Here is a 27,672-nt window from a genome sequence, read left to right as displayed (position 1 = left end):
TGGCTGGAGTATTCTAAGAGTTGAAATCCACCCATCTTAAAGTTGCCAAGATCATGCTAGAGCTTCGCCTCTTGATCTGGCATTCTGGAATTTATTTTCTTAAATGGAAGCCTAACTAAGTCTTAGACCAAGCCCCTGGACTAAGTCACCATCTGCAGAATGAAGGAAAGCCTATTCTTTTTGTTGTCCTTTTCCTTTGCAAAAGAACTCATAGTCAGCAGGGGTGAGAAGACACTCAAACTGCTACAAGGCAATTTTACTTACTGTTTCTCCATTTTCAGTCTGAAAGACTAATGTTGCTTTACTCTACTTAACCCTCAGCTGAAATAAAATGACAGAGTACATCCTGGATCAGGATGAGCTATACTGTTTGGAACACATTTTCAGGGGCCAGAAACCAGGAATCAGGACAGAATTCAAAAGCACTGAGAGTTTATTCCATACAACCTATACAAGAATCTGATCAACTAACAGTCAAGGCAGATAAGAATCAGTGGACTTCCGGTGGGGCTCTCTTTCGTGGGGTGTAGGAACTCCAGACTAATGATGTATTTAACTCCGCCCTCAGGCTCAATCAGGTCATCTCTTACAGGGTTGGCTATCTACTTGAATTAGCATCCAGGAAACTCTGTGTTTTTCTGCCACTTAAACTGAGACATCCAAAATATGCAGATTTAATTTGTAGTATCAGTATAAACAGGAAATATTGCAGTACAATTACATTAGTATTAAGGCAAAATTTATTCTTAATTAAATTTGTGAGTCGTTAATGACTCCCCTCTAGAGCTTTACAGTGTGCAAGCATTTTATTAACTTTTATCTTTATTATGCTGACATATAAAAAGGAGATAGTAATGGAATAAATAAATAAAACATTCACACATTGCCAGTCATGAGGTGAATCCCTGTCTATGGGATTTTGAGGAATCTATGCTCAGTAGGAATGGGGCTTTCTTCAAACATTGTGCTTTTCTTCTTATTAAAAAAAGGAAATTGATATCTGATTTGAAACCAATAAGAGAATGTTTAAAAAATTATTTTAAAATCTGGGTGGGGGGGAGTTAAATATTTGTATGTGATAAGCAAGTATTTCTGCCATCTGATGTGTGTTATTCAAATATATCCAAATGGGTCACTTTGTTGGGGTTAGGGTTAGGGTAAGGAGCTGAGCTGTGAAATAGGCAGGACAAGGATGCAATATGGGTGGGACTGTATCTCATATCTTAGCACAGTCTTTCTCAGCCTTAGGAATTTTAGAATGTTTGGACTTCAACTCCCAGAATTCTCCAGCCAGCCATGCCACCATGCTGGGTGGTGAATGCTGGGTGTTGAAGCCCACACACCTTAAAGTTGCCAAGCTTGAAAAACACTGCCTTACCAAGACTGAGGGATTGGAGAGGTAAAATTTGGTGGAATTGGGGAGATGAAATTTGGGGTTGTTTTCAACACTTTTAAAAAATACTTTCAGTTATAAAGTTAAGGCTTAGACTTCAAGTGTTTCCTAGCTCAAAATGATAAGAAATTAGCTTCTCAATATTCAACCACAGTAGTCACAAAACAGGGGTTTAGAGCTGCAGATTGCCCATTCTGATCTACGGCCAAATGATCGCCAGCTCATTTAGAAACAAACATCTTGCAAACTGAGGTAATGTTATATAGCTGCAACCTGATGCTTCCGATAAGAGCAAAGGGATATTTTTATCTCATTACACTGGTGTTGCAGTCCAGCCTCCCTCCTTCTGGTATTACAAAGACATTTAATCAAAGCCTGCGGCAGGAGAAGAATAAATCATGGGAAAGAATCGGCTGCAGAATTTCCTTGGCTCAGAATTCAAATATATTATGCACACATAATGCAATTCCAAATCACCAAGTTTCTATTGCCTTTTAAAAAAAACTAGTACACCATCTAAATAATCTCTAATTCTTTTGACATATACCTGTCTGCCTTCTGTCGATTTGGTTTCACCTAAAGACAGAGACAGGACTAAGTTGAAAAGTAGGCATTATATTTTAAAAATTAGGGCTTGCTTTCTCCCTGGACAGTACTATGGTACTAGACTTGGCCCAATACCACTGGATAACCTCCTCCTCATGATAAAGCTAAGACTGTAATTAAGTGCAGACAAGGCCTCCCTCCTAACTTTTCAAGGCTCGAAGACAGGTTTTAAATGAGCCTTCTGCCCACTCATTGATCTTACCAGAAAGGTAAACAAGTGGCTAGAAAACATGGGAAAATGTTCTCCAAAATAGCTCTTCTGAAATTGCCCTTTCAAGGTGCGTTGCACTGTACTATGAAGTATTTATCTGCACAGCTGTCATGGGAGTTAAGCCATTAATTATTTTGGCTGATGAAAATGAGAGGGATAAATGTCACGGTCCTGCTTCATATGCTTAACAGGTTAGCAATCTTCCATGGCTGGGTTTACTCCACCAGAAGCTTGCCTCTCCTCCACCTCCTTGTATAAGACACACAAAATACAACTTGTTAGGATTGCTGGGTTTGAATTAAGGAGAGGAAAATTCAGCTGTGAAGCTTACAGCTGGCTGTCCATGGCAGGACAAGACCTAGGCCCTTGAAGACTGTTTGGACTTCAAAGCTCATCAGTCTCGGTCAATGACCAAAGATTGATTGAGGTGAAATCCCAAGCTTCTAGAAGGCAGTTAGCTATACTACAAGCTTTTCTAGCACAAATCTAGACATCTCTGCCAAAAAAGTATTTTGCCAAATCTTTGACAAGAGGAGGAGGAGGAGATCCCACCTGCTTGCTTCATCCACACCCATATAACAGTTTATTCTGTGGGAATACATCCTTTTTGCTAAAAGGCTGAGCATGTCATTTAGTCCACACTTTTAGGAAGTTTACCTGAAGCAGCAGCAGCTTCTGAACCTTCTTCATTAACTTCAAGGATAGATTTGTGAACTGCCTTTGACAGGTAAAGTAGTTTGTTGTCTGGAGGAAAAACAGAGTATTAGCAATTCAGCATTTTCAGAAAGACCTATAAATGTCTTCCAATATCAGAGAAAAACAAGCTTTGAGCATAGATTACAGTACAATTACCATTCAAAAATACAGATGACACCTTCTGTAATCTAAACTATACTTTTTTTTTCTCTTCTCTGTTCTGCAAGTCCCACTATTGTCTTCTGTTAAGAGACCTTAAGATTTTGTATACATAAATGTGAAACTATCAAATTACTAGTTTATCTGAGCCAGGTGTAGATAACCTATTGTCCTTGGAATCTCTCCCCAATTTTTATTTCATTCCTGAAACAACAAACTGTCAGGTATTCAGTGATTCAGCTGCCAAAAATAGATGGTGCAATTTTCTATGACACTGAGGCAAAATATAAATTAAGAATCAAATGTCTGGTACAAGCCCTAACCAAACCCCATCCCCCACAAATAAAAGCAAAGGGCAATCCATAATATTAATAAATCAAAAGCTTATCAACCCCAGGTCTAAGCTCAACGTTGTCCATGAATGTAGAGATTTCAGGTTTATTGACTTTTTGCAATTTTCCCTAGAACCCTGAGACCTACTGGTCTCCATTAATCAGGCAGAGGGGAAGAATTAAAGAACAGATGCCCTGAGCAAATGAACAGCCCAGGAATTTGTCACTTTCAGAATAAGAAACAAGGTCATAAAACTTTTTTTGTGTGAAAATCCATTTCTGTTCCCCCCACCCCCATGCATTATTTTTTGGCAACCCGAACATAGTCAGGTCTTGGTTCTGTTAGTCAACTGTGCTAAATAATGAAACTCATGGTGATGTGCTACAAAACACTCAGCAATCTCTTCTGTCCATCATCGGACTACTCTAACTCTGTCGCATTTCAAGCTGTGCTTCCTATAGCTGAAAATCTATTTTATTCCACTAGATATAATAAGCTCTGAGTCTCCTTCACACTGAATTCATAGAAGAGAATATTTCCAGCTTAGTGTTGAACTATGAGCTCCTTGGTGCTCTCTGAGCTTGGTTGTTTTCTTGCAGATGTTTCAATAGGTAACTAGGTAGCATCATCAGTGCAAGAAAATGTTTGCAAGAAAATAACCAAGATCAGAAAGCACCAAGGAGCACACACAACATAAACCTATCTGTGGCAATGATATGGAAATAATTGATTACTTCTTTTCCCAGGACATTCTCCAATTTTCCAGTCTAGCCTTTAAGGATTTCTTTTATAATCTTTCAAGTAAATACTAATTAGGTACTGCTTAATTTTTCAAGATGAGCCAAAGGCATTTCGGTACTGACACAGAGCTGGGCATAGACTAAGGTCCCTCCAAATCTAATAAGAGATATAAGAAGACAAAGCTTTATCACTATAGAAAGGCTGAAGTCTGGATGTACCTCAAGAGAACAGGTGATTGAATCCAAGAATAGTAATTTATTTTTGTATATTTGTATATTGCGCTATTCGCTAGGATTATGAGTAATGCACAATGAAAAAAACCCCCAGAAAAATAATTAAAAAAAACCATACAAAATGATCTTCAGTGTAATAAAAACAGTAATCCAAAAATCATACAATGGGTCAATAGCCTGACTGAATAATAATAACAAAAATGGGTTTCCTAAGCAACAAGAGTCCACCTGTACTTCTGGAGACAGTATTCCAGAGAGTGAGATTCGCTACCAAAAATGCCTATCACCTTGTTCCTCTCCCATTCAATCTTTCAATTGGTGGCTTTCTCAACAGGCCATCCAGGGGGGGACTGCTGTGGGTTCGCAGAGGTTCGGGAGAGCCCCTAGCTATGATTCTGTGCAGTTTGGAGAACCCCCAAATCCCACTCCTGGCTCGCCCCACCCACCCCTCCCCTCCCGAGTCCCCACATGGCCCGTTTTGTATGCAGGTAAGTGCAGGCTTGGGAAGGGCGAAAAACGGGCCTCCTCCCGGAAGTTTGGGAATGGGCCTGTTTCCGCCTTCCAGAGAGCCTCTGGGGAGGCCCTCCCAGAGGCTTGAGGAAAGCCTCCAGAGGGTAAAAACGCCCTCCCACCATGGTGCAAGAGGCCGACTAGGCCATGTCCACCATGGCCATGCCTACTCAGCAACCGGGCAGAGAACCCTTTGCTAAAATTTTTGAAGCCCACCCCTGAGGCCAACAACTAGCCTGGATGGGCAGAATTATAATATAATATAATTATAATATAATTGAACACTAAACTTTATGGGAGGCCTCACGGATAACAACCAACACTTTGAATATACCTCATAAATAGGAATATATGGATAGACCTCAAGTTAGGATTCTAATTGAGCTTGTAAGTCATGAAGGTCATAATGTGGGTCATTCATGTGACCAACCCAAATTTATGTCATTTTTTGTGGTGGTTGTTAAGTGAATGGTTGTTAAGTGAACCCATTGTTTGATATGGGGCGCTTTTGACGAAAACTGGAAGCAAGTGCCCGCTTTTGGCAAAAATGTTGTAAATTGCAGACATGTAACTGTGGGGTGCTGAAAAAGGCCCCAAATACAGGCCGGTTGCTAAATGCTTCTAATGCAAGTCATGTGACCATGGGGAAAGCGGTTGTTAGAATTTTGGGACTAAGCTGTAAAGACTTTTGGGGGAATCCATTGTAACTCTGAACACTTGCTAAGTGATCAGTCATAAATTGAGGATACCTGTTTATTTTTATACACACACATGGGGGAGGGGGAAGAGAGGGAGAGAAGGGGAGAGAAGGGGAAGGGGAGAGAAAAAGAGAGAGGGAGAGGAAGAGAGGGAGGGAGAGGGAGTGATTGAAAATGGCTTTCTTGATTAGACCAATCCAATTAAAAAACAGGGCAGGGAAGGTATAACACCGCTACTTTTCTATTTGTTGTAATTAAAAAAGGAAACATGCTTTTATGAAAAAATGAAAATAAAGAAACGGGTATACTGCATTAAACCAGAGCTACAGAAATTTTAAACATTGTGGTTTCCAAAGCGTCGCTCTATATTATGTCTCATAAAGCAAAACATAAGCAACCTTTTACATACCTAGATTTGTCTTCTTTGCTCATGAAGAAAAATTAACGGTGCTACCCTAGAGCACATTAATCTTTTCTGTGCTTAAAGCTCCACATTCCTGCATAAATAATTTGATCTTTAAATAGCAGAGGAGTTAATTTGTTTGACTAAAATGGGTTGTTTCTCTGGCTTTTTGCGAGGTAAGGGAGTTAGGTGGTATAAATCTTCAGGAAAACATGCACCCCTGGGAGAAAAGTGCAAGTCCAATACCAGGCTGGTTTGTGTGCTTTATAACCCCCTCCTGTGCCTGGGTGCACCAACTTCCCAAGAGCTAAATCAAAAAGGCTGTGAAGTAAAACATAAGAACTGCTCAGCTGAATCGAGGCAAAGTTTAATCTTTTCTGACAATTGCCACTAGTCCAACATTGTTGGAAAGCTGACAAGCAGACATCCTTCCTGGATTCTCTACGACTGCTGGTTCTTAAACTAGTACAATTGTTAACTCCAGCAAACAGGAGCTAAATTGTGACTTCCAACATCCTTTACTATCAGCCATTGATGACTGTGGCTGGTGGAAGTGTGGAGATCAGTATCTGATCCACCAATTACCCATTTCTATAATGGAACAGGAGTTTGTTACATAATAGCAGCCAAATTGCAGATGGCTCAGACCCTCTATTAACTCTGCCCAGGTAAATGCTACTCTCCATGGATACCAGCCGCGCTTTTTAATACAACTGAAGAGAGAGCCAAGTCTTCTTCACCTGAATAAAAATGGATCTGATATTGTGCAGGATTCAATTACTATATCTGTATGAAGTTCTCAAAGGATTTCCATTTAGCTGCATGAAAAACTCCTTATGGAAAGCTTCCAACATGTCAATATATCTTGTTATAGTTGTCCTGGAGGGGTAGTGGAATCAAATTCTCCAAACTCAAAGGCAAAGAGAACCAAGATCTGAATTGAAGACTTGTCCATGATGGATGATCACTTTTCAAGATCACTTGGAAAACAAGAGATAATGACGATGGGAAAAATTAACCAACAGGGCAAACTATAGTCGCTGATATCAAAAGGTTTGATGTGAATTCAGTTAGCTTAATCTCTATTGATGTATGACAGGACCTTGATCAATGGGGAAAGGATCAAAATATGTAAAAGCAAAATCTGTTCCAAGAAAATCACTGAGGGACTAGAGGGCTATACCAGGACTATTACAGAAGGTTAGACATTGTTTATTGTCCTGCAGCAGAAACAGACTTTGGGATTGCCCAATTGGATTTGATAACTATGCCCATAACATTAAATTCTGCTTGTGCTCTTTTAACTGTGATCTTTAAAAAAACAAATTAAGAATATTTGAAGGGGTGCTAATAAATATCTAATATTTGAGGAGCTGCCACAAAGAGGAAGTGGGTCAACCTATTCTTCAAAACACCTGAAGGCAGGACAAGAAGTAATAAGTGGAAACTAATGAAAAATTAGTTACTATTACTAGAACTAGAAAGAAGGAAAAATTTCCTGACAGTGAGAGCAATTATCCAGTAGAATGGCTTGGCTTCAGAAGTTGAGTGTTGCATCTCTGGGGGTTTTAAGAAGATATTGTACAGCTATTTGTCTGAAATGGTATAGGGTCTGCTGCTTGAGCAGGGGTTGGACTCGAAGACCTCCAAGGTCCCTTCCGACTCCATTATTCTATTATTCTGTTAAGAAGGTTTAGGCAGGAGTATGCCTAGCGGTATAGTGTATGTGAGGGATGGCTTCGGGTGATCAATTCTGCAAGCTTTAGAAAGTTTCAAACAGGGTTCTGTGCAGATGTAGAAAGTAAGATGAATTGCTCTATCTTTCATTCCCATAGGTTCCTGGACTACTTTACAAGTAATCCATTGTAACAGCATCACACATCCTTTAAAAATTGCTTTCATTAAACTAAATGGGAATGCAGATAACATTTTCTGCAAAAAAGACCAGATCCCCTCCATCCTTTGTGCTATTTCTATGTCCTGCAGGAGGTATAGAAGACTCCCACCATTAAAGAATGGGAATGGCAATCCCAACAGCTCTGGAAAGTGGTGCGGTCAAAGAGAGTTGGTTAAACAGGGTCTAGGGACTGATTGACTGATACCAAACTGATCCTACCATAATATCAATCGAGTTGAAACCCCAATCAGTGTAGAATGGATTGTGTTCCTAATTACACAATTTCTTATTTTTAACGTATTATTCTTAGAAAATACTGTGGAAATAGGGAATATAAGATTGACTTAAATCTGCATAAGGCAAAGACTTTCAGAGCATAGATGAAGAAACTTCAAAATCTGGAAATTCTTTGCCTTCCCAGGAGATACCTCCAGTTGGCATTGTGCTTCCCTATCAAGAGGACTCAATGTTAGAATCCAAGCTACAGAAGTGGCTCTACTACAAATTCCTATGGCACAAACCTCAGGTGAGAAGAGCATAGGAAAAAAAAGAGAGAAAATGCATAACTGAGAGGCATAAGAAGTACTTCAGCCAGGCTTCATTTGAGATGGGAAATTGAAAGTTTCCCAGTGGCAAGCATGACCAATGCCTTGTTAAAAACCCAGACAGTGTAGGCAGATACTCATTAATCCCAAGGGCTCTTATTGAAAGCTCTTAGAAGAGGGGGTGATCCCATTCTTCTTAATGAATGCCGGATCACCCCATTTTGTGAGCATTAAAGACAATGTCACTAGGACAGTGATACTCTAGAAGGTTTGATTTTCCCCTCCCCCATCTATTTCTTCAAATGTTATGGCTATTTATGGAGGACAACTACTTACATTAGGTTTTATGTTAATAACAGCACTCAAGATAGTTAAGAAGAGCCATCATAAATGAAAGCAAACATTCACCAATAATAAGCCTCAAAGAAGGTCATGTTGAACCAAGCAATCTAGAATTAAGGAGGGATTTCCTAACAGTGAGAGTAATCAAACAATGAAACAGCTTGCCTTCAGAAGTTGTGGTTGCTCCATCACTGGAGGCTTCAAAACAGACTGCATAACTATTTATCTGAAATGGTATAAGGTCTTCTACTCAAGTTGTGGGTTGGATTAGAAGACCCCTAAGGTCCCTTCCAACCTGTTACTCTATGTTCTATTTCTGCACTGTTTTCAAGACTACTGTGTGGACAGGCCTCAAATGTAGAGATAAGGTTGGATGCCAGATGATAAGAATTCCTGCCTGCCCTTCACTTGCCCAGGTCGTAAGACATTCCTCTATCTACTGGGGAAGAAGATCTGGAAGTTCTAAAGATGACATGGACAGAATGTTGACATTGTCAAAGTGAAAACAGAACACATTAAATTAAATGTTTTAGGAATAAGTGAACTTAGATGGACCAGCATTTAAAATCAGATGCACTATTTAAGTATTAAATTGTATGAAGCAATGATGTGTTGATGATATTCACAAAGGTCATTGTTAAGTATATGTTTGGCTGTAGCCCAATTCATGACAGTACCACTTCTGTCAGAATCAGAAGACAAGGTTATGTACTCATCACTACAGTCACGGAGGGGGAATATACTGAGGAATTCAAAGACAAAGAAGAGCAACATGAGAAAGAAAATAGGACACTGGTAACAGACTGAAATGTCATGGTAGAGAAATGAAGAAACTAAAAATTATCAGAATATATGTGCTGTGCAGTGTATAATAATTCAGGAGGCAGGTTAATCAAGTGAAAATAATTCTTTTTCAATGCCAACAACTGCTTCAAGTGAAATATGTACAGTTTTGACACCTGGATATCACCTGCCAAACAACATCAGAATCATAGTCATTTCTTTGTTTAGTTATCAAATTTATAAGCTATAAAACCCATAGTTGGTCAATCTTCTCAGGGATGAGCTAAAAATGTTCTTCCCCATTCAGAACCGCATTGCTTCCAAATGCTGGGAAAGCAGTTTGACAGAATAACTTGGGTGGCCCCGGGGCAAAGATATTCAACTAAGGGTCATTAGTATATTGGTAAAATTTAATCCCATGTTGGCAGATAACGTCATCCAATATCTTCATATAGATGTTAAGTAACAGCAGGGAGGCTCTTAAATATACTCAGTTGGAGTTGCTCTTTCTCTTTCTCAGCCAAAGCATGCATCAGAATTTCAGGAACTATCCTAAATTCCCTTTGGAATCCCACCAAGATTTTGTGATTATAGCCACTCTCAATAAAAGTAATTTTAGCCAATTAGTTGGATAAATTGTCTAGCCTGTCTAGCCTACATGGTAGAGTTAAAAACCATCTTTCACGTCTCATTACACTGTATTTTCTCTCCCTCTTATATTTATGTAAATTAAGTAGGTGTGTGTCTGGGGTTCTGCATATTTTCTGCTTGTTATGGACTTAAAATTTCAGTTTTTCTCTTGTACTTTGGCAATGGATCTTGCCTAACTCTATCTCTACAGTCAACCACATTTCCTAGAGAAGAACTCTCTGCTAAAAAATGTGGATGAAGAATATCTTATTACAGACTGATCTGGGATTTAGAAGCACAAACAAAACTCAGGGATGGTGAAGTTTTGATGACCAAGCCCTTGATGGAGCACCAAGAGGATGGAATGTAATACTGATGCTAAATACTAGGGCAACCTTCTCAAGAAGAGCCAGTCCCTGCCTCCTACCATATTTTCCATGTCCATCACCACCATGATGTTCTTGCCTACCTTCTCCTTTCTTACAGAATCTATTGCCTCCATCTTTTGTTCTCCCTTCACCCACTTCTCAAAGAGGTCTATCACACAATGAAACAATATAATGGAACAGCTGGTAGCACCTAGCACACCTTCTTCTTCCATACCTTTACCCTTCCAATTGCCCCTTTCTAATCCAGCAGGCAAGAGGAAAATCTCTCAGCCAGTGACACCCTTCCCCTTGTTTCTTACCTGAGGAGGACTGAACCATTCTAATCTACTTCCACCTCCTTTCTCCTAACTTCAATATCTCTAGCCCACCTGTCTAAACATAGACTTTCATCAAATCTTCAGAGACATAGATCACATATAACAAGGGTTTTTATATAATGAATACAAAAGACAGACAACTGAAAACTAATAAGCTGGAACAGGCATAAGTGTGGGTGCAGGTATGAATTATTAGCATCAAATATATTGGTTAGAATGAGAAAATTAAGAAAAGTAGATGTGTCAGAAATATTTGATCTGTAAGACATACCATCAGAATATAAGATTGATGTTATGAACAGATTTGGTACATAAATTATGAACCCAAAATCTCAGAAAAGAGCTATCACAAAAATCAACAGAAAAAGATTATGTCCAAATTTTTAAAGAAGAAAAGATCCAAGACAAGAAATGATGGAGAACAAATGTTTGGGAAATAATAGGAGTGTATGCTAATTAAAAACAGACTTTTAACATCAAACCAGAAAGGAAAAGGAAAGATCTTTCAATCAAGAGAATTAACAAATGAAGCACAACTGTACAGCTAAGTTTGTTATAGTCATAGAGTGCTGTAAAACACTGAAACCAGCCATGAAAGCTGACTGGGTGACTTTGGTTCAATCATCAGGAGACTATGAATTCTAGTCCCACCTTAACTATGAAAGTCACCTGGGTGACTTTAGGCCAGTGACACTATCTCAGGCCAACTCACCTCACAGGGTTATTATTGTGGGGAAAATAGAAGGAGGAAGTTATGTTACATACAATTGCCACCTTAAGTTGTTCATAAATAAAGGTGGGATATAAAAATAAGATGAAGAGAAATAAAATATATGATTTTTTTCTTGATTTTCCCTTTCAGACTTTCCTTTCTGTGAAAGACATTCCAATGAGTTAAGGATAACACTCTTCTGAACATCTAGAAACAAGTAAAGTAATAACTAGCAGTCAGCACGGGTTTGTTAAAAACAGATCATGCCAAAACAAACTTATTTCATTTTTCAACACAGTGACTAAATTAGTAGACCAGCAAAAGACATTCAGCAAGGCATTCAACAAAGTAGACCACAACCTACTTCTTAGTAAGCTAGAAAAAAGTGGAATAGATAGCACCACCACTAGATGGACTCGCAACTGGCTGGCAAACCGTACTCAATGAGTAGTCCTTAATGGGTCTAAGTCTACATGGAGGGAAGTAAGCAGTGGGGTGCCACAAGGTTCCGTCTTAGGCCCAGTACTCTTCAATATCTTCATTAACGACTTAGATGAGGGAACAGAAGGGGAACTTGCCAAATTTGCAGAAGATACTAAGCTGGCAGGAATAGTTAACACCCAAGAAGATAGGCTCAAGATCCAGATGGATCTTGACAGACTAGAACACTGGGCCATATCTAACAAAATGAAATTCAATGTAGAGAAAAGTAAAGTCCTACACTTAGGCAAGAAAAACCAAAAGTACACATATAGACTGGGTGAAACGAGGCTCAATAGCAGTAACTGTGAGAGGGATCTTGGAGTCCTAGTGGACAATCAGCTAAATATGAGCCAGCAGTGTGCAGTAGCAGGCAAAAAAGCTAATGCAATCCAAAGTTGTATTAACAGAGGGATACAATCAAGATCAAGGGAAGTACTAATACTATAAAGCCTTAGTAAGACCACACCTAGAGTACTGCATCCAGTTTTGGTCACCACATTATAAAAAAGATGTTGAGACTCTAGAAAAAGTACAGAGAACAACAACCAGGATGGTTAGGGGACTAGAGGCTAAAACATAGAATGAATGGTTGCAGGAACTGATCTTGGCTAGCCTAGTAAAGAGAAGGACCAGGGGAGAGATGATAGCGGTCTTCCAATATTTGAGGGGCTGCCACAGGGAGGAAGGGGTCAAGCTATTTTCTAAAACACCTGTAGGCCAGATAAGGAATAATGGATGGAAACTGAACAAGAGATTTAACCTGTAAATAAGGACAAACTTTCTGACAGTGAGAACAGTCAACCAATGTTACAGCTTGCCCTCGGAAGTTGTGGGAGCGCCATCACTTGAGACTTTCAAGGAGAGATTGGACTGCCATTTGTCAGAAATAGTGTAGGGTCTCCCGCTTGGGCGGGGGGGTTGGACTAGATGACCTACAAGGTCTTTTCGAACGGTGATTATCTGTTATTATCTGAATACTGGAACTGTAGTTTGATGTGGTATTTAATTAAAAAAAAGTATTTGCAAGTTACTCTCTAGGAAGGGAGGACTGTACATTTTGGGATTCCACGTATAGTATTAGTTGTTTAACTGCATGTTTGATCTTCTCATATCCTAGAATCAATATCATTTCACTGCAAAGCTATCAAAATGCAATTTCTTGGCAAGTTATTAGCTAGAATTAAAAGGATGAATTAGCATTAAGGAGGTCAATTCAACTTGGTCAAAGAATATCCTTCGCCAGTATGGAAAGATGCTTAACCAGAGCTTCCTCAGTTTTAGAGACATTTATTTCCTGAAAAAGCAAGTACCCTGAAATATATTTTGTAGGAATTTGGACTCTTCTAATGCAGCCATGTGACAATGAAGGCCTAATTGAACTCCATTCAATAAATAGGCATATGCAATGGTTGCAAACAGTTTTAACACAGCAGATATCAATTGTTACAGTAAAATCTGTTTGGAGAAACAGAATTGTTCAGAACTGGAAAAAGAACGAGATAAAAATGTATTATGTCTCCTCATGCCTATTTAACTTCTGCATGAAATATATTAAAAGCGTGGTAGGATTTGACGGGATGACAGCTGGAATCAAAATTAATACTAAGAATTAAAAGCACTTACAAAATTAACACTAATACTTTAAGTTATGCAGACATTTCCATTTCATTAGCTCAAATAATGAAGACTTAGAAAAGCTCATTATGAAAGTAAAAAATGGAAAATGAAAAATCTGGGTTAAGGTTAAATATTAAGAAAGCAAGGAAGTATCAGTCAGCATGCTTATTGAATTGACAAGCTACAGAGAAGTTAAAAGTGTAGATAGTTTTAATTTTCTGTAGTTAAAAATGGACTGTGTGCTGCAGGAAGAAAAAGAAGACTAATCCTAAAAAGGAAGAAAAGACTTTGCACTTAAGACAAAATAAAAAACAAAGGTCAGAATTCTTAAATCATTCCTCCCCCCGCCCATTGGTAAAGCTGCACATTGAGAAAAAAGTAGGAGAAAGGAGACAGATGTTACTAAATATCTCCAGATCCATAATTCAGTAAGAGTTTCACAGACAGCAAGAAGAACCAACCCATTAGTCAGGGGTGGGATTCTACCGGTTCGGCCTGGTTTGGGTAAACCGGTAGCTCTGAGGATCAGCTGGGAGCGAACAGGTTCGGTTTGCTCTAACAATCAGCTGTTGGCCTTGACTGCCGACCCGGGCTCTAGGCTGTGCTTAATATCTTGTTTTTCAGGCTCAGCTGATTCGTGCGGCACAGTGGATTGCTTTGTATCAGCTGTTTAACACAGAAGGATTGCTGGAGAAAGTCAGTAGCAAATGCTCTGCGCACGCGCAAAGTGCGCGCTCACTGAACCGGTTGTTACACTGGTTGAATCGCACCCCTGCCATTAGCCCCGAGCCAATTTCCTCACCATGATAATCAGCAAGTAGACATTCATAGGTATTGCAAGAGCTCTGACTGTGGGAGGGTATGTGCAAAAGGGAAAAACAAAACTACATGCCACAATTTCCTCTCTCTTTTGTTCCCTTGAAAGCTTAAGAAGTTATTCTCTTTCAATGGAAGGCAGTTACTGTATTTAAAAAAGGAGGCTTAACAGAATCTCAATAAGTGCCTGCAGTCTGCACTGGTGGCATTGGAATCAAAGTCAGTCAGAGCCTGCAGTCAGTCAGTCATACTAGAAGAAACCCATCCAATCAGCAGCTAACCCAGCTAAAGAGAAAAAGAGACAGTACAACTCAAGAAACGTAGAAGACAGACAGACAACCGGGGAAAAGAACCAGCCACACCAAGACATGCAAGGCTTCAAGAAGCTTGCCTTACAGAAGCAAAGGGAATTTAAAGAGGAATGGTGGCCATTTTGCAGGAAAGTGCCAAACCAGGCCAGGTAAATCTCGAGGAAATTAGATTGGCCAATTGCCCCAGAGGTCAAGACAGTTCACATAAAGCCAAAGTCAGAGAGTAAGAGCTAGAGATGAACAAGAGCCAGCACTACACTTTCCTGGTGATGTCAAGCAGCACCAGAGCAGTTCCAATGGTCACGTTCAGCTGAAGCAGGTGACAATGGAGACTTGTACTGCATTTATTTCTGTAAGCCGCCTGGGGTCACCATGAGTGAATTGGGCGGTCATATAAATTTTCTTAATAAATAAAGTGCCAAAGGAGAAGTAGTTAGTTGTATGTAGGATTGGGACTAGGATGGATGGATAAACAGATAGATAGATAGCCTGAAGCTAGTACAGATAGACAGGTAGGGCTTATGAAGAAAAGTCAAATAGAAGTTACAGTGGAGATAAAGCAAACAGAATATAATTTGGAAGATTAAAATAGCTTTCAGAAATAAAAAAAATGTCAGATAGAGACAATGGCTATAAATTAGAAAGCAATCTTTCTGCTTTTGTAATGAAAAATTACATTTTAAAATAATAAAACCTATTCCAAATGAAACTGGTGAATACACACCTTGTTTAAAATCTGTACCAAGCCTGAACTGTGACATAAAAGGACTAGAGAAAAAAAGGAGAAACAACTGAATAACAGAATAATAGAGTTGGAAGGGACCGTGAAGGTCTTCTAATCCAACACAATAAGGTAGACTCCCTAAATTATGTCAACAGTTCAATGGACATTTCCAAAAAAAGACTGTCACCAATTGGTTACCTCCAAATGGATTGGTAAACTGGGACTAGATTATTGCTGCATTCTAGACACTCCTACTTCCACTAACAAATTCCCACCAATTTCCAAGTTCTGGAAGTTGATGTCCAACAGTCCAGAGATAGGAAAAGCTGGTAAATGAATCTTGCAGGACAGCCTAGGTCAGGTCAAAAATTGCCTTTCCCCCCACTTTGTGCCTATTTCAGAATACTGGGCTTGGAAATTTAATTAATTAATTAACTAAAACATTTGTGGGGCAGGTTTTTCTGGGCCAAGTTTTAAAATTATTGTGGAAGAAAATGAATGCGCTACTGCAATAACCTAAATCACAAAAAGCTGCTTACCAGACATTGCAGTGAGATCAGCACTTTGGCTGAACACTTCTGTAATTCCAACCCCTTTCAAAGCATCTTTCAGATCAATTTCCTGTTCTATTGTGAACCTAGAGGGAGAGAGAAAAGAATGAAAGTCTTCAATCCCTTTGCTCTAAAAAAGAAGTAAAGATGATGCAAATTGTTGCTAGAAAAACAGGGGGGGGGAGGGAGGAAAGAATATAATATAATAACTGCCTACAAGGCATTCAGGTAGCTCAGCAGGAGAAAACACATTACAAAGAGAGAGAGAGAGAGAGACTCAGAGAGACAATGCATTCAACTGACATTCATCACTAGCTTATTCCTGGTTATTGTCTTGTTTGCAGTAATACCTTGAGACTAATTGTTTTGCACTCATACAACATCACCCTTGCAAAGGACTTTGAGTCAATAGAAATTTGGGGAGGGGAGCCTGTGTGTACAAAGCAAAATGAAATGCAGTTAGTTTTAAATAGCATCATGAACCTGCACTATAACAGAACATGGGGAAAAATATAACAAAGCAGTTACAAGCAGAACAATGAAACAGAGAAGATAAATAAACAAGAGCTTTGTTTTTAAAAACTGCATTACTACTGTATGCAGCAAACAGCCAAGCTGGGCACAATCTCTTGCTGTTTTCAACTCCTGAACCTCAAGGAAGGAAAGAAGGAAGGAAGGAAGGAAGGGAGGGAAGGAAGGAAGGGAGGGAGGGAGGGAAGGAAGGAAGGAAGGAAGGAAGACAATTGGTTTGCAAACTAAGTTTAATGTACCAAGCATTCTGAAATTGACTGCTAACTAACCGTAAATTTGAAACAATGTCCATCACCCAGAATATGGTTTCAGAACTGAATCTTGGCTGCTCTCAGGGAATTCTCAGAGAATTCAAAATAGCAAGAATGTTCTATTGCAACAAAATAAAAAACAGTAACATTTGAATGTTCTATTAATAGCAATTCTTTATGTGCTCCTAATTCCCTTGTTTTCCATATCAAAGCAGCAAGAGTAGATGGGGTGGCAATCCATGGTAACCACTACCAACCAGCCAACTTTGCAGAAAGATTGGCAAAGGAGATGTTTCATTCCCTTCCCCCAAAAGCTACATAATATTTTTACATCTACATACAAACAAAAGCTCATTCACTTAATACTCAGCAAACCAACCACAGCAAACAAACTCTTTCATTTCAGGCAGTCAAACAGAAATTCATCAGCTCCATAGCACCAGTTGAGTTGCAAGCTTCTGACACTACTCTTGGTCTTCCCAGGTTCTTATTAATAGCAGTGTTGAATCCAGAAAGTTTGCTTCTCTTGTTCCTTGGTATTCTACCCCCAAATTATCTTGTGTAGTCTTTCAAAGAAAGCTGGCCAGGACATAACATGTCTCAGTGGTATTGTGATGACCCAGGGTGGGATACAAAACAAACACAGTCACAGAAAACAGGTGAAGTCCCTTTTATTCCTTCACTTTGTTTCCAAGCTCTGAATAAAACTCCCACACAAACAGTTACAAGAAGGGGAAAAGCAATACAAACCAGGCAAGCTGGAGGACGTCCACAGATAACACACACTAGGAAGGACGCCAAACTCAGAGAGGAACCACAAACTAGAGATATTTCCACGCTTTGTTTCCAGTGCTCGCCCGTACGCATGTCCATCCTCTTATTCAGTTGTCACAGCTGCAGCCCATGAAGAGTATCAAGGCCATCTCTTCCCGAGTAGACCATGTCTCTCCCTTATCCTTTCCTCCCTGCGTGCCTTAGGATGGATAAAAGATGGGCCTGGGTCCTCTTCTGATTGCTCAGCCGGCCTCTGCCCTTCCCCAGCCTCCTCCACAACCTCTGGAGCTACACTTCCACTCCCTGTCGGCTGTTCCTCCTCTCCCTCAAGTCAGCCTCCACCAGGGCCATGACAGGTATAGGACAACACTTCATTCAAGTCCCCCAGCAGTACAAAATATTTAAAAGGGATGAATTTAGCATTTCAACAGGATTTGAGGAATTACACGCTCATTTCTGCTTTAGGAATCCAGATTTCAGCTAGTCTGCTTTCCCCATTCTAAATTTGCTCATAATAGCACCACTGATAGAACTACACAATGAGGCATGCATCCTATTTCTATAATTTTAATGTCATTACTAGTAACATGTTATTCTAATATATGTTTGCATAAGTTGGTGCTCTTGGATAGACTAAGGGGATTACATGCACAAATAAATGTATGGAAATTAGGTAACTCTCAGTCGCACTAGGTAGACTAAACTAAGAAATTAATTCCACAGGAAGGTTAACATCACTTTTATTGAAATTGGCTAGGACAGAATATTGAAAGCCCAATTGTGTTGTGTGTCTTCCCCTTCTTATAATAAATTAAGTGAACTGGGGAAGTGTCTGTTTGCAGTACTTTAAGCAGATAGATAGATAGATAGATAGATAGATAGATAGATAGATAGATAGATAGATAGATAGATAGAAGGAAGGAAAGAAAGAACAAACAGATAGAATTCTTTATTGGCCAAGTGTTTGGACACACAAGGAATTTGTCTTGGTGCAAATGCTCTCAGCATACATAAAAGAAAAGATACACTCATCAAGAGTCAAAAATCATAAGATACAACACTTAATAATTGTCATAGGGTACAATAAGCAATCAAATCATACCAGGAAACAGTCAATATAGATCGTAAGGATACACGCAACCAAGCTACAGTCATATAATCACAAGTGGGAGGGGATGGGTGATAAGGAGTGATGAGAAGATTAATAGTAATAGTAGTGCAGACTATGTAAATAGTTGGACAGTGTTGAGGAAATTATTTGTTTAGCAGAGTGATGGTGTTTGGAAGAAAAAACTGTTCTTGTGTCTAGTTGTTCTGGTGTGCAGTGTTCTATAGCGTTGTTTTGAGGGAAGGAGTTTAAACAGTTTATGTCCCGGATGTGAGGGATCTGTAAATATTTATTTGAATGTTCTTAACTCACAACATGTTTTGCCCCTTTTTGCCTTGACAACACAGTTTGCATATATCCACTGAGGTCATATTCCTCACTCTCTACCTAAAGCAGTGATCCCCAACCTTGACGCCGCGCCCGGTACCGGCATCAGCTGGGCGCCGCGCCCGGTACCGGGATCAGCTGGGCGCCGCCATCTTTTTGATGAAAAGTGCTTCCGGTGACCTTTCTACCCGGAAAAGCTCATCGAAGCGAGCCGCCATCTTTTTGATGAAAGCGCCCGTGAGCTTTCTACCCGGAAAACCTCACCGGAAGCACTTTTTCATGAAAAAGATGGCGGCGCCCAGCAAGCCAGCGGCCCAGTAGGAGTTGTTCTGCGGACTGCACGTCCGCGGACCGTGGTTGGGGACCCCTGACCTAAAGGACCCTTGATAAAAAAGAATGAAGTGGGACAGAAAATTTCAATTTTCCCTTGGAACAAACTTCTTGGGACAACAGACCTGGTTTTTAAGAATCAAAAGTGTATGCAGTGACAACACCATCTACAACAAGGGTGTCATTATGGCCTTTTCTTTGGTGTTCTGTGCATATATGTTACATGATTTGAGCAAAAACATTAAAAGCCTACTTACTTATTTTGCTTGTTATCCGAACAAACAACATGGACAAAACCCCCTCATGCTATCCAATTTTGGGAGTGTAATTGCAAAGCATAGCTCTGTGGGCAACATAGCAGGGACTGGAAATTGGAATAAGGTAGTTCTTGACCTACAACCATTTGCTCATTCACCATCTGAAGTTACAATGGCACTGAAAAAGTGACCTACAACTTGTTCCTGCATTTATGACCATCTCTACAGTTGTCTCAAAGGTGCTTTTTCAGGAGCCAACTGGACTTTCTTGTTTTTTCTTTTGAAGACATTTCGCTTCCCATCCAAGAAGCTTCTTCAGCTCTGACAGGATCGTGGGGAGTCAGAGTTGAAGAAGCTTCTTGGATGAGAAGTGAAATGTCTTCAAAACAAAAAACAAGAAAGTCTAATTGCTTCCTGAAAAAGCACCTTTGGGACAACCATGACCTGGATGACTGAGAATTTCTACAGACATCCCCACAGACATGTGATCAAAATTTAGCCGCTCAGCAACTGGCGTGTATTTCTGCAGTTGCAGAGTCCATGTGGCACATAATCATCATTTGTGACTTTCCCAGATGGTTTCTGACAATCAAATTAATGGAGGAAGCCAGACTCACTTAATGACTGCACGATTCACATAACTGCAGTGATTTGCTTAACAACGGAGGGAAAAAAAGTTGGTAAAATCAGGTGCGACTTACTTAACGACTGCCTTGCTTAGCAATGGAAATTTTAATCCCAATTATGGTCATAAGCGAAAGACTACCTATACACACAGTTTTCTAGTTGCCCACATTCTTGCACTACAGTTTGCCAACACTTCATCTACGGAACCGAGTGGTGCCTCCTGAGAAATCAACCATTTTCTACTCATAGTGAACAATGTTCAGTTTTGTCCCATCTCATTTCCCCTTCTATTGCTTTGCAAGGCGCAACTGAAACTGTGAAACATGCTAAATTGCTGTGACAGTAAAACAAAGCATTTTAGATTTCTATGACAGTTTGCGATTTTGTTATGTGCTCAGGAGAGAGATAATAACTTTTGGCACGGGCTGGCATGTCCTTGGAGCCTGCCAGTTACAGCATCGAGGAAAAGACAATATGCAGGAGATTTATTTGATCCAAATAGAAACCCTTCTTATTGTCACCTCCAATTTTCTGCTTGAAAAGTTGATTCTGCCACTTAACTTGAGGGAGGAAAAAAAGAATATCCCAGTGAATTTTGTCAGATTTTTTTTTTTAAATAAACAACATATTACACAATAGTGACCTTACCAGGTCAGTAGCTACAATATTCTGATGCAATGAAATTCAGAATTACGTTTTTGGTGCGGTCCACTATAGACGTGTTTGGGCAATAACCGTTGAGTGCTTAAATCTGGCCTACGGGGCCAGCCTGGAAATAGCAAAAGACTGGACCAATGATGCCTGACTTGTAGAAAGGACTGAACAAAGTGAGTAAATTTTCTATTACTTGAGCTCTGCCTCTGGATCAGGGGCTCTGGTTCTGTAGTTTGAAGAATCAGTGGTGGGATTCAATTTTTTTTACTACTGGTTCTGTGGGCGTGGCTTGGTGGGCATGGCGGGGGAAGGATACTGTAAAAATCTCCAGTCAGAGGTGGCATTTCTCCGAACTACTCAGAATTTCCACTACTCCAGAACTGGTCAGAACCTGCTGAATACCATCTCTGATGAAGAATTGTAAAAACCCCTGTTTTAAACCAAGGGCATTTGAGGAGGTAAGGAACACCACAATTTTTGGGAGAAGCAAACAGCTGTAACTAGTGGTGATGTAGTCATTTCACATTCATAAGTGGCCCTCCAGAATTGTTTGCATAACTAGTTCCTGGCTTAAAAACCATACATTTAACGATCGTTTGACATTATGACATTGAAGAAAGTGATTTGTGATTGGTCCTCACACAACTGTTACAGCATTCCCATAGTCACATGATCAAAATTTCACTGCCTGGCAACTGGCATGTATCTAAGACAGTTGCAGCATCCTGGGGTTATGTGACCTGTCTAGCCAGCTTCCAACGAGTTAAATCAATGGGGAAAACTAGATTCGCTTACTAACTGCTTTCACTTAACAACTGTGATTCACTTAAGAACTATGGCAAAAAAAATCAGATGTGACTTGTTTAATAACCACTTGCTTAGCAAAGGAAATTACCAATTATTGTTAGGGATATACACCCTAGCAGAATGTGCACGGCAGTCAGGCAGGCAGGCAAATATGTGAGACAAACGTTTTTGTAGCTTACACTCAGTAAAACAGATACACTGTGCTAGTTAAATAGTTTATTCCAGTAAGATTTTTAGCATAGTCAAACAGTCCATATATCATACACTAGTTCAGTCCGTCCGGGATTATTCAGTTGCAAAGTCCAGTGTCGAAAAGAGGTCAGTAAACTTACAAATATCAGTCCAATAATATATCTCCCTCGCAGTAGATATGAAGAAGTCAAACCTCTTTTCTTCCTTCAGCAACAGCAGGGAAAACACGCAGTTATCACACCATCAATCCATCATCGTCAGCAAGCAATCCAGTAAGCCAGCAATCAATCAGGTTCTCTTGCTCCCTCTTATGGTAGTTTTACAGCCACACCCAAAATTACATGCTTTGCAGTTTAAAGTGACACACACTTAAACTCACTATCATAGTTTGTATATATTATTTTACCCAAACTACGTTAGGTAACCTTGTTATTCCTAACAGAAATTACCAATTATTACAAGTCAAGGACGACCTGTATTTTCCTATAATGGGTAGGAGTTTTTTTTTTTCTTTAACCAAATTAAGTATCTGGGAAACTACACTGCAATTTTGGGGTTACCTGTCTCAAAACCGCAGGAAAATCTAACATGGACTGGCAGCAATTCTAGATGAAAAAGATCCCATCACCTAAAAAGTAGAACTTGAGAGTCTTCATACAGCTTGGTGGTTCATCCCTACCTTAATGACTGCCCTCCCCGAGGAATCGGTTCTTTTGTGCTTTGCCTCATTCAAGGATTTGTCTATCGGTCAGAGTAGACTGTGATGCTACAGCAGGACATAAGATTGGGAGCTGGCTTTTATGCCCAGATAATTCTTTTTCCCTACCAGACTTTGTTAAAGCCTTTCATAAAATATTAATGAGCGAAGCAGAGCTGAGAACAGATAAACTTGATGCCATTTCTCACCAGTGTTACTTTCATAATAGGGACAAAAGAGGCAGCTAATATAAGCTTGGAGAGCAGTTCTCCAATATGGTTGTTCCCTTATTAAATTCCAGAGATTAATTACAGGCCTTAAGCTTGAATTTCTCTGAGGACTGCAAGCAGATCTGCTGAATGTTATCAATGGGTTGCATAAATACTTTGTAAATATTTTAACTTATATCTCTATATTTTTAAAAAGTGTGTGTATGTGCGAGGGAGACAAATTCGGCAAATGTCATTTGTGGCTTGCAGGTCCAATAATAGAAAAAAGAAAGTTAAAGCTTTCATTCCCCTGAAAAACACCATTCAATTATAAAGTAAGTGTTTTTAAAACTTTTGAGAAAGGGCCTCAAATGCTAAGCCAAACCGAGTTAATCACATTTCCAATTTTCTGTCTACACTATCTGTGTCCAACTGAAACTGCAGTTTGCTTGTCTTAATAGCAAAGTGAAAAAAACAGTAAAAGAGTGCAAAATTGTTAAATTACACTTGGTTTTGTTCTTGAATTATTATTTCTGAGCCAAAGCAATCAACATTTTAAATGTATTTTGTCCCAGCAAGGAAACAGACCATGAAACTAATTTGCAAAAATGTCTTCTAAACACAGTTTCGCAGAAGAATATAAAAGGCATACCAACTAATAACAGTAACCAAGTTTCTCCATGAAATCTTTCTCTCTACTGCTGCCGTGGTGTCTTGCAAGAGATGTGCAGTTTTTTTCCTTGTTAGCGGTAACAAGAGCTGCTAATCTTTCCCTCAAGCAAATCCTTAAAAGCCATTGCATTTTCTATTTCAAACACAGTTTTCTCTTCCTACTTACCCCACTGAAATGTAGGCAACAATTACGTTATTCCCTTTTAGGACAAGCAATATTATGCAAGTAATAAATTTGCATAATGGAGAAAAGAAGTGAGAAGTAATAGTAAAAAAAAACCTCAAAGACAAGAAGCAAGAGAAAAAGAAATTTACATCTAGTTTGCATCAATACTTGTTACTTTTTCACACTTAACAACAGTGGTCATGTGGTCAAAATTTGGCCCCTTGGCAACTGGTATGTATTTATGATGAAGTGTCCCAGGTTCATGTGAGTCACTTTTACAACCTTCTGATTTTTATTTGTATTTTTTTTAGCATATGGCATGTGTTAGCCAGGGATCACTGAAGTGGCTGGCTGCCTCTGTGAAAGGACTTTTTTGGCGCGGTGTTATCTTTACCCATGGGATGCTTGAATGCTGGTAGGCAATCAGCAGATGCTCCTTTCTTGTTCCTATGTGGTTTATTCACTCATTGTTCCTATGTGGTTTATTCACCTCAGTGGTGCACTGGCCCAGCCTCTTACCACATGAGCCTCCGTGGCCCCACAACCTTCTGATAAGCAAAGTCGATGGCGAAGCAAGATTCACTTAACAACCATGTTAGTAACTTAATAGCTGCAGTGGTTCACTTAACAATTATGGCAAGAAAGGTTATAATATGGGGCAAAAATTCACTTAACAACCATCTTGCTTAGCAATGGAAATTTTGGGCTCAATTGTGGTTGTAAGTTGAGGGCTATCTATAATCTATTTTATATAATTTATAATTTACTTTGTGACCTGTTTGCTCTCCCTTCATAGATTTGTTTTACAATTCAATTTTTTTTAATAAAAAAATCTTTTGTTTCATTTATTGAAATGATTTTTATTCTCACCCATCTCACAGCAGTGACTTTATGTGACCATATTACTTCAGTATAGTTGTTTTTGTATTGGTCACTTATTGTTGTATTCCATCCATGTTCACTAATTATCTAGTCATGCTTCACTCATTTTTATCAGGATTTCCTCATCTTAAAATATCTCATCCATTTCCCCATATTTAGTAAGCATTCTATCAAGGAACACAAATTCCACATTCTGTATTTGTTCTAATTTTTTCACCATTTATGCTTAACTTGCAATTGTTCATTTATACTGTTAAATACTGTTATCTTAGTTTATGATACATTAATTTTGAAATCTATATTCCTGCTTACTATGTGTTTAATTAACTTTTACTTTTCCCAAGATGAGACAAAGTCCTAAAATCCTATAAATGTGGGGTTTTCTTAACATTTCATCTTTGTGGCTGGCATGGGAAATGGGTGAGGGAGAAGTGAAATATTAACTAAAACAATAGAAGATGGATAAATCTACTTCAAACAAACTTGTTTTCTGTGGTGCTAAACAGAGATGGTATTCAGCAGGTTCTGACCAGTTCTGCAGAACCGGTAGTGGAAATTTTGAGTAGTTTGGAGAACCGATAGTGGAAATTTTGAGTAGTTCGGAGAACCTATAGCGGAAATTTTGAGTAGTTCAGAGATTCGGTAGTGGAAATTTTGAGTAGTTCGGAGAACCGGTAGCGGAAATTTTGAGTAGTTTGGAATACTACCTCTGACTGGCCCCACCCCCATTTCTTCTCTGCCTCCCGAGTTGATTGGCTGGGTCTTCTTTTGTTGCCCTGCACAGGAGAACGGAGGTGGAAAGCAGGTTAGTGGGATGGGGAGGGAATGGGATTTTGCAGTATCCTTCCCCTGCCACGCCTACCAAACCACGCCACACACACCAAGCCATGCACACAGAACCGGTAGTAAAAATTTTGGAATGCCATCACTGGTGCTAACTATAGCCAAGCTATTTGATTCCAGGGCTTCAGAGGTTAAAACTAGATTATATTCCTGAATTAAATGGATTACTGAAACAATTCCAAAAGATAATAATTTATGCCACAGTAGCAAACGCATAAAGGCATAGCATAGCACTAAAACATGTTTGTAAAAGTTAAAAAATATTTAGAGAATAAACCCAAGAGAAACTGTTAATGGAAAATAGCCTAAGGAGAGTGCTCATAGTTCACATCTTCCCAGGTGGGATATAGAAAAATGCCAATAAAGAGGGAATATAATCAAGCACCCTAAATAAAAGGAGCATATTGTAATGTTTGCTATTGTACAAATAGTAGAATCAGTTAAATAGAAAATATTTGTCAGCTTTCCAAATATATTTGAATCCCACAGAAGAATTTCAAATATATTTGAATCTCTCAGAAGAATTTCAGTGGAGGAAAAAAGAGGTCTATTTGTCATACAATAGTACAAAAGTTACTTGTCTTACTCCAAATAATGCATGCTAAAAAAATTATTTTGAAATCTTGTGATTCCCCTTTGATGCAGTGGTAAGAACAAAACAGATCAGATTGGTTCAGATCAGGTGTGCACTATTTTGGATTAGAAGGGAGAAATTAGATTTGAAGCGCAGATCCAAAGGACAGATGTGAGCCTAGGAAAAAAGATGCAGCTGCTTTAAGAAACTTCCACAGTTGGAGCTACATCTGGGCCTAAACATGCTCCAAATCAGATTACTTCCTTTGAATCTAAAGGGTTTGTAACCCAGAAAAACAGAATAAAGTCATACCTGTTGGCAACCAACTAAAACAACGATCTGATGAATTTTCATATAAATATCCTTGCCTCTTAAGTACCATTAACTCAATCATACTGTGTTACCATGGAGCATAAAACATGAGGGTGTTTATTTGAAAGAGATATGCATTGTTTCAAAAACTTGATAAATTAGACACAAGGAGGCATTCTAATTAGAATTTAAATGAAACATGTTAGCATTCAATAACCTTCAAAATGGAATGCCTTTTCAAGCAAGGTTTCATTAGAATAGCTCATAATGAAGAAAATTAAACTCATCTGATAGCATGCTTTGTATATTCCAAAGATAGTGGAGTATACATACAAAAGATAGTAGAATATGTTAGTGGAACAGCTTGCCTTCAGAAATTGTGGATGCTCCGTCATTGAAAGTTTTTAAGAAGAGATTGAACCACAATTTGTCTGAAATGGTATAGGGCAGGGATGTCAAACATGATCCCATTTCAGACCATATCAGGACTTTGTTTGCCCTTGGGGGGCTGGAGTGGGCATGGCCTGGTTGTCGTGGCCAACTGGGTGGGGGTGGCCAGGGCTGGATGGCCTGGGCCAGTTCCTTGCCATCTCTGGAATAGCCCTGTGGGACAATTCTGGGCCTACCGCAGACTGGATCTGGCCTGTGGGACGTGTGTTTGACATATCTGGCATAGGTTCTCCTGCTTGAAGTTGGATTAGAAGACCTCTAAGGTCATTTCCAACTATGGTATTCTGTTACGGGGCCTATTTCTCTTTTGCAGCATTAAGGTATTTAATAGGTTTGCCCAAACTGGCATTAAGCCTTAAATGAAACTAAGCAACTTAGTAGATACACAGAAAAATAAAATCAGTGTAGGGCACCACTTATTCCTTTACACATTGTCAATAATTTTTTAAAAAGCATAGACAGTCATCAGGTCTCTCTAGCACAGTGTTTCCTAACCTTAACAGATGTGTGGACTTCAACTCCCAGAATTCCCTAGCCAACATATTGGCTGGTAAATTCTGGGGACTGAAGTCCGCATACCGTAAAGATGCTGAGATTGAGAAAACACTGTTCAAATGAACATAACCACTTTAAAGAAAGTTGGATGAAATGCAAAGAAATATACATGGAATGGGAGAACGCATTAAGAAGTATAATATTTTAGAGCTGTCTTTTCAAAGTCAGATTGTTCAGGTGTGCTTGGGATGAAATTATCAGAATTCCCAGCTATGTCAGCACAGGAACAGAGGTTGCTAAGTGGACACAAGTTTAGGAGAAAGGCATCTTAAAATGTTATTCATGGAGGAAAATGAACACAGAGGAGATATAAGCTAATTTCTGGCTGGGGAAAGCAAGAACATCCGAATGCCT

General features: G+C 39.3%; 1 protein-coding gene across 4 annotated transcripts in view; it reads right to left on the bottom strand.

The window, feature by feature from the left end:
* Positions 1–27,672, bottom strand: part of SERPINI1 (serpin family I member 1) — a 150,416-nt gene that overhangs the window by 2,804 nt on the left and 119,940 nt on the right. For all 4 annotated transcript variants that reach the window (XM_087965281.1, XM_087965280.1, XM_087965283.1 and 1 more), the window contains 2 exons: positions 16,089–16,186; positions 2,868–2,954 (listed from right to left, as the gene is read on the bottom strand). In XM_087965281.1, coding sequence (XP_087821407.1) covers positions 2,868–2,954; positions 16,089–16,186 — 185 coding nt within the window. The remainder of the gene's footprint in view (positions 1–2,867; positions 2,955–16,088; positions 16,187–27,672) is intronic.

The sequence above is a fragment of the Notechis scutatus genome, chromosome 4 (assembly GCF_049901735.1).
Source record: "Notechis scutatus isolate UNSWTSFEM ecotype Mainland chromosome 4, rNotScu1.2, whole genome shotgun sequence".
Lineage (NCBI taxonomy): Eukaryota > Metazoa > Chordata > Lepidosauria > Squamata > Elapidae > Notechis > Notechis scutatus.
Note: the sequence above shows the minus strand (reverse complement) of the source record. Positions and strands in the feature narration are given on the sequence as shown.